Source organism: Gouania willdenowi, chromosome 10, assembly GCF_900634775.1.
Source record: "Gouania willdenowi chromosome 10, fGouWil2.1, whole genome shotgun sequence".
In the NCBI taxonomy this organism is placed as follows: domain Eukaryota; kingdom Metazoa; phylum Chordata; class Actinopteri; order Blenniiformes; family Gobiesocidae; genus Gouania; species Gouania willdenowi.
Window position 1 is genome coordinate 40,298,869 of NC_041053.1, and position 7,694 is coordinate 40,306,562.

Here is a 7,694-nt window from a genome sequence, read left to right on the forward strand (position 1 = left end):
ATGTGTTGTGTATTTTTCTTCTTTTGGGGTCATTTTGTCGTCGTTTCTTGAATTTTTCTAAATATTTTGTCATTTTTTGTTAATTTGTGTCATTTTCTTCTCATTTTGTGTGTTTTTGGGTGTCCTTTCTGTCATGTTGTGTGTTTTAGATGCATTTTGTGTTTTTTTTTGGAGTCTTGGTGTATTTTTGTTGACGCTTACTGTAAGTTTCATATGGTCTTTTTTTCTGGTGTCTTTGGCCCTCATTTATCAACCTTGCATGAAAACGCGTGTAAATCTGAATTCACATTTGATCGTATCGTAGGACAGGACTAACGTGTGATTTAAGAAACATTCATTTCTGACCAATCCCAGCGCACAAATTATCTGCTGTTGATAAATCTGGGTTTTTTGAGTCATTATGAGGTCATTTTGTGTATTTTTCTCATTATTTTTTAATCATTTTTGTTTAACTTTTGTGTATTTTCCCAAAGTTTTGTGTATTTTTTGTTAATTTGTGTAATTTTCTTATAATTTTGCGTGCTATTGGAGTCCTTTTTTGTATGCATTTGTTATTTAGTGTATTTTTTTGTGTTTATGGATTACTTTTGAGTTACATTGTGTAGTCTTTCAGTCATTCTGTGTATTTTGTCTTGAAATTTTGCGTCATTTGTGCCGTTTTGTGTGTTTGGAATCCTTTTCTGTATGTATCTGTTATTTTGTGCATTTTTTTGTGTTTATAGTGTATGTTTGTGCTACGTTGTGTAATAGCGTTGCAGAAATTGGGGGAGTGGGGGTATAATGTACATGAAAAAATAGGAACAATTAGTTTAAACTGGCAAATAATGGACATTACAAATCCTGAATGTGGTTAAATTGGCAAAAATTTCCTGAAAATGGAAAAACTGTTCAGAAAGTGGCAGACTAATGTAATAAAAATGAATTAAAAGGAGCAAAAATATGGCAAAAAAAATGATGAAAATAGGTTACAATGTGGCAAGTTTTGTGTAGTGGCAAAAAAGGGTAAAAATAAGAAAAAGAAATGGGCTCAAATTGATTATTCTTAGTTTCTTGAAGGCATCTGGAGACCCCCTGCAGTGTCTCACGAACCAAAATGGGGTCCTGAAACCAAGGTTGAAAAAAACTACAAGAATACACAAATAAATGTATACAATTATACCTAATATAATACACTAAAAAAACATAAATATGAGTCCAAAAAACAAAACAAAACCGCAGAAGAAGAGGAAAATATTCAAAGCCTTTGTCCTTTGATGTTCAGACATAATGTTATTAATGTGGCCCTCGGACCAGATGTTTGTGATTGTGTGATAGTAGTTTCCATCTGTCACATCATCTCATTACATCTCTCACTGCCGCAGCAGCAGCTGCATCCTCCTCGTGCATGATAAGAACCTTCAGAATGTTCTGTTACGTCCTGGGACTCAGTCAAAGCAGCCATTAGTGATTCTGCCTTCATTGGTTTTTCTCCCCTCGAGGTGGAAAAATGTGTTTCCAGATAAGAATCAGTGCAGTGTCCAGTTTCATCACAGCCCACGGAGCCTCAACATGCACGAATAATACCAATGTGTGACAGTGACGTGCACGCGCAGCAGCATCAGAGCTTTAAGGTTGAAGTTGAACTCACCTCCCAACGCTTGTTTCATCACGAAATTCATGGTGATGGCTTTGAATTCCTGGCCTTCTTTTTCCAAGCAACGTTAAACACATTCAATAGGTGCAGAAAAGTAGAGCTCCTGGGTTGCCAGATCTGCAGCAGAAAAAAAGACGCACAAAATCCTTTTTTCAGTTACTTTTTTTTTTTTTTTTTACAACTGATGATGCCTCGCACGCGCGCAGTGAAGGACACGAAGGTCAGTGGTTCAATCGCTGCGTGCGTGCGCGCGCGCGCTCAGGGTAATATCTGCATGAGCGTGTGTGTGTGTGTGTGTGTGTGTGTGTGTGTGTGTGTGTGTGTGTGTGTGTGTGTGTGTGTGTGTGTGTGTGTGTGTGTGTGTCAGACCTCGAGCTAAGTGCACATGCAGTGCGCGCGCGTGCAGTCCTCAGTTTGTGGGGTGCACGGCGCGTGCGCGTGCCTGCATGCATTCAGCACGAAACTTTGCGTCGTCCTCCTCGCGCCGTGATCGCAACCAAAATTCGCGGACATACGTGCGTGCGTGCATGTGTGTCGCTGCGGTGACGCGCTATTCGGAGGCTGGTTTGTTTCAGCATCCTTCATCCATCCTCCATCCATGCTCACCTCCTGCCGGTGCTACAGCCTGGATCCTCCGGGGGTGAAGTTGTATCTGAGGCTCAGATGGATGATCTATCGGTTCTCCCTGTGCATCTCCTGCTGCTGGTGCTGAAACAGAAGGACGTCCTCGGTTCTTCCTCCTCTGATCGCTGCTCAGGTCTCCCACACGTAGAGAGAGAGAGGAGGAGGAGGAGGAGGAGTGGTGAAGGTGATGGTGGAGAAGAAGAATCGTCCCAGTAACGGAGGCAGATCAATAATTCAGCCCTGACGCTGGTGGCCCCGCCCCCTTCCGCGCGTGTGTCACACACTATGGGCAGTGGTTCTCAACCTTTTAAGCCCCAGAGACCCCCTAAATAAAGGTGTCAGAGACCCCCACTGTAGCTGAAGGTGGTTGAACACAGACATGAACATTGAAGAACAGTCATGTGGAGACAGGACCATCTATAAGGGGGAATAAAGGGGAGAGATTTTTGGGGTCCATCCATAAAGTCAGTAAAATGATGGTCCATTGTTCTATGAATCTGTGATAACCACATTTATTTATTCATCTGAATAATATCCACTGTTATCCAGGAACGTTTATTATTATTATTATAGTCATCTTAAAGATGAAAATCCTGGTTTTAATCACTAATAAAATGGATTTTTTAAAAAAAAGACAAAAACTGGTGGAAATGGTGGTGAAATGGGATTTTAAAAACCACAAAAATTGGTTAAAACAGACAGGAAAAAGAGGTATAAATGGTTCAAAGTGTCAATAATGGAACAATTAGTTTAAACTGACAAATACTGGGCATAAAAAATGGTGAATGTGGTTAAATTGGAAAAAATAAACATGAAATATGATGAAAAGAGGTTAAATGTGACAATAATGGGTCAATATATGTGACCTTAGGTGGAAAAGTGGTGGAAAGGGTTTAGAAGTGCTGAACATGTTTTAAAAGTGGAAAAAAATTGAAGAAAAGGCATTGAAATTTGATGTAGAAGTGTCAGAAATGGGAGTAATGTAGCAAAAATACATTAAAAAGATCAAAAACATGGCAAGAAAAAGTGATGAAAATAGGTTAAAATATGATGAGTTTCAACCCCGTGAACTGCCACCTTAACGTGGTGGGGTCGTTTGAGTGCCCGAATGATCCAAGGAGCTATGTTGTCTGGGGCATTAGCCCCTGGCAGGGTCTCCCATGTCAAACAGGTCCTTGGTGACGGGTCAGACTAAGCACAGTTCAGAAGACCCTCTATGGACATTATAAAAGCAAAGACCGTGATGTCGCCCGGTATGGCTCAGCCGGGGCCCCACCTTGGAGCCAGGCCTGGGGCCGGGGCTCGAATGCGAGCGCCTGGTGGTCTGGCCTTTGCCCACAGGGCCCGGCCAGGCCTGGCCCAAAAGGACGAAGTGGGCCCGCCCTTCTGTGGACCCACCACCCGCAGAGGGATCCGTAGGGGTCGGGTGCAGAGAGGACTGGGTGGCGGTCGAGGGGGGTTGCCTCGGCGGCCCGGTTTGCGTCCACAGCTTCTGGCTGTTGAGACATGGAACGTCACCTCGCTGGGGGGGAAGGAGCCTGAGCTTGTGCGGGAGGTTGAGAGGTACCGGCTCGATATAGTCGGGCTCACCTCCACGCACAGCTTGGGCTCTGGATCCCAACTCCTGGAGAGAGGCTGGATGCTCCACTTCTCTGGCGTTGCCCGCGGGGAGAGGCAGCGGGCTGGGGTGGGCTTGATTATTGCCCCCCAGCTCAGCCGCCACGTGTTGGAGTTTACCTCAGTGAACGAGAGATTCGCGTCCCTATGCGCGTCCCCAACCCCTTCGGGTTGGGGACAGGTCTCTCACCGTTGTTTTGGCCTACGGGCCCAACATCGGCGCAGAGTACCCGGCCTTCTTGGAGTCCCTGGGAAGGGTACTAGATGGTGCCCCGACTAGGGGCTCCATTGTTCTACTGGGGGACTTCAACGCCCACGTGGGCTGCGACAGTGAGACCTGGATTGGGAAGAACGGCCTCCCTGATCTGAACCCGAGTAGTGTTTTGTTATTGGACTTCTGTGCCAGTTACAGTTTGTCCATAACAAACACCATGTTCGAGCACAAGGGTGTCCATATGTGCACGTGGCACCAGGTCACTCTAGGCCAGAGGTCGATGATTGACTTTGTAGTTGTACCACCTGATCTCCGGCCGCGTGTCTCGGACACTCGGGTGAAGAGAGGGACTGAGCTGTCAACCGATCACCACCTCGTGATGAGCTGGATCCGCTGGCAGGGGAGGAAGCCGGTCAGACCTGGCAGGCCCAAACGTGTGGTGAGGGTCTGTTGGATCCCTCTGTCAGTGGGATCTTCAACTCCCACCTCCGGATGAGCTTCTCCCAGATCCCGAGGGAGGTGGGAGACATGGAGTCCGAGTGGACCATGTTCTACTCCTCCATTGTCGATGCGGCTGTTCGTAGCTGTGGCCGTAAGGTCTCTGGTGCCTGTCGCGGCGGCAATCCCCGAACCCGGTGGTGGCGCCTGGAAGTAAGGGATGTCGTCAAGCTGAAGAAGGAGACCCACCTGGCCCTTTCTGGCTGGTGGGACTCCAGAGGCAGCCGAGCGGTACCGGCAGGCCAAGCGTGCTGCAGCCCGCGCGGTCGCAGAAGCAAAAACTAGGTGCAGGGGGGGGCGCTGCTGACCTCAACTGGGGATGTTTTTGGGTGGTGGAAGGAGTACTTTGAGGGTCTCCTCAATCCCACTGCCACGTTTTCTGATGAGGAAGCAGAGGCTGGGGACTCAGAGGCAAACTCGCCCATCACCCGGGCTGAAGTCACCGAGGTGGTTGAAAAACTCCTCAGGGGCAGGGCTCCGGGGGTGGATGAGATTCGTCCTGAGTGCCTTAAGTCTCTGGATGTTGTAGGACTGTCTTGGTTGACACGTCTCTGCAACATTGCGTGGCAGTTGGGGATGGCCATGGTTCTCCACTGGAAAAAAGGTGGCTTCCCCTCTCTGGGTCGGTGTAGAGTCCTTCCCTCAAGTGGAGGAGTTCAAGTATCTCGGGGTCTTGTTCACGAGTGAGGGTAGGATGGAGCTTGAGATGGATAGACGGATCGGTGCGGCGTCAGCAGTGATGCGGTCGCTGCATCGGACTGTTGTGGTGAAGAGGGAGCTGAGTCGGGGGGCAAAGCTCTCAATTTACCGATCGATCTACGTTCCTACCCTCACCTATGGTCATGAGATTTGGGTTATGACCGAAAGGACAAGATCGCGGATACAGGCGGCCGAAATGAGTTTCCTTCGCAGAGTGGCTGGGCGCACCCTTCGAGATAGGGTGAGAAGCTCAGTCACCCGGGAGGAGCTCGGAGTAGAGTCGCTGCTCTTTCACGTCGAAAGGAGCCAGCTGAGGTGGCTTGGGCATCTGTTTTGGATGCCTCCTGGTCGCCTCCCTCGGGAGGTGTTTCAGGCATGTCCTATTGGGAAGAGGCCTCGTGGAAGGCCCAGGACACGCTGGAGGGACTATGTCTCTGAGCTGGCCAGGTGTCGCCTCGGGGTCCCCCCCCAGAACAGCTGGAGGAGGTGTGCGTGGATCAGGAGGTCTGGGCATCTCTGCTGAGACTGCTGCCTCCGCGACCTGGCCCCGGATAAAAGCGGAAGAAAATGGATGGATGGATGGATGGATGCGTTTGGTGTAGTTGCTGAAAAAGGGTAAAAAAAAAATAAGCAAAAATGGGCTGAAATTGTATAAAAAAATATATTTAGTTCCTTGAAGGCATCTGGCGACCCCCCTCCCACTGTCTCATGACCCCAAATGGGATCTTGACCCCAAGGTTGAGGATCATGGTTTGTGTGTTTTTAATCTCATAAAAAGTGAATCTTCTCCTTATCAATGAGACAAAGCGTCGACACTGATGCTTCACATCCTCCTCATCCTCGTCTTCATCCCTTCCTGCTTCATCCTGGGTGTGTAACCACGTGGCAACAGGAAGTCTTTCCTCATTCAGTGCAGTAACATGATGACATTATTAAGCCCTGCTTTCATTTGGACCTGCAGGCTTTTATTTCCTGAAGATAAACTCCTTTTCTCTAACGTGTGGGTGGCTGCACACATACGTGACGCCTCAGCATTCCATGTTCACCCATTCTTAAATCCCTGTCAGTCATAAAAGCTATGAAATGTTATGGAAACGAAAGGCTTTGACTCACGTGTTAACACGGCTGCTGCATGGCTTTACAGAGAAATGTGTGCGTCTCCTTCATTCTGCTACACAGTAAAGTCACTGATGTTTACCACACGTGACCAATCTGCTGAAAAAAGATAAAATAGTCGATTAAATAATGAATAAAAAAGCAAAACGAGTCACTTACAAGATGTAAAATACAACTATTTAAAGTGAATTTACAGAGGAAAAGCTCAAAGACAAACAATTAAATACAAGGTTCCCACACTTTTTTTCACAATGATTTTTCAAAAGTTTTCCACAATATTTAATCAAATTTCCATGACTTAGTCCTAAAGCGCCTTCTTTTTTTGCGTATGCATTTCCTGGTTTTTAACGTATGTCAGCTGAAGTATGCAGTATTTTCACTTTGAGGTAATGCTTAACATCTTTGGGGTTTAACATATTTTAAATATGAAAATAGGCAATATTTCCAGAACAGATAAGATATTCCAAGACTTTTCAAGACTGGAAAATCGTTTTTTCAAATTCCATAACTTTTCCAGGAATTTCATGACCGTGTGGACCGTGTTAATAATATATTGGAAATTAAAAAACAAAAAAGCATTATTTAGCCTCCCTCCTACTAGGGGGCGCTACAGCGAGCAGAAGAATATACAGAATTTACTCTGAAAACACACAAAATGAGTAAAAAAGACATCAGAAAAATACAAACATCAAAAATACTGCTAAAGCAAAAAAATAAAATACACAAATTGAATCCAAAACACACAAAAACAACAGTAAAAACACAAATATCAGAAAAACAAATAACAAAAATACAGAATATTACTCAAAAAACACAAAGGGCCTGTACTACAAATCTGGATCAGTATATCCTAATATCTCTCTGTTAGCTTCACCTAACCAAAAATTCTGTCACAGAGCAGCTGTACTATGAAGTAGGATATAATGACTGTATAGAGAAACTTATGTCACATTTGAGGAATAACTCTTAAAAAATATGAAGAATTTAAATCCATAATTCAAGCTAAAAATCAGAAAAATCAGGAAGGAATGCGGAAAAAATGTTTCCATTGAGCTTTAACGATAGATTTCAATATCGAAACGTCTGAAAAAACCTCCACAGAAAAGCGTAAAAAGTTTTTTAGCGATCGGAAACACAGCTAGTGTAGCGTAGTTGATGTTTTGTGTCTATGTTGTCCTTTTGTGTTTCTTTTAGTTGTTTTTGGTGGTCTGATGTTGGGGCTCAGACTTTTTATGCCTTTTTGTGTGCTATTGCTGTCAGTTTGTGTGTTTTTGTCATTTTGTGTTGTTTTTG

The 7,694-nt window shown here is 45.4% G+C and overlaps 1 protein-coding gene across 2 annotated transcripts in view; it reads right to left on the reverse strand.

The window, feature by feature from the left end:
• Positions 1 to 2,479, reverse strand: part of LOC114471483 (complexin-1-like) — a 96,454-nt gene extending 93,975 nt beyond the window's left edge. The window contains exons 1-2 of one of the 2 annotated variants that reach the window (XM_028460320.1): positions 2,240 to 2,479; positions 1,628 to 1,750 (exon numbers count right to left, since the gene is read on the reverse strand). In XM_028460320.1, the coding sequence (XP_028316121.1) occupies positions 1,628 to 1,658 (31 nt within the window). In that variant the 5' untranslated portion in view covers positions 1,659 to 1,750; positions 2,240 to 2,479. Of the gene's footprint in view, positions 1 to 1,627; positions 1,751 to 2,002; positions 2,142 to 2,239 lie in introns of those variants that run through there. The other variant, XM_028460321.1, reaches the window with a different exon arrangement.
• Between the last annotated feature and the right edge of the window lie 5,215 nt (positions 2,480 to 7,694).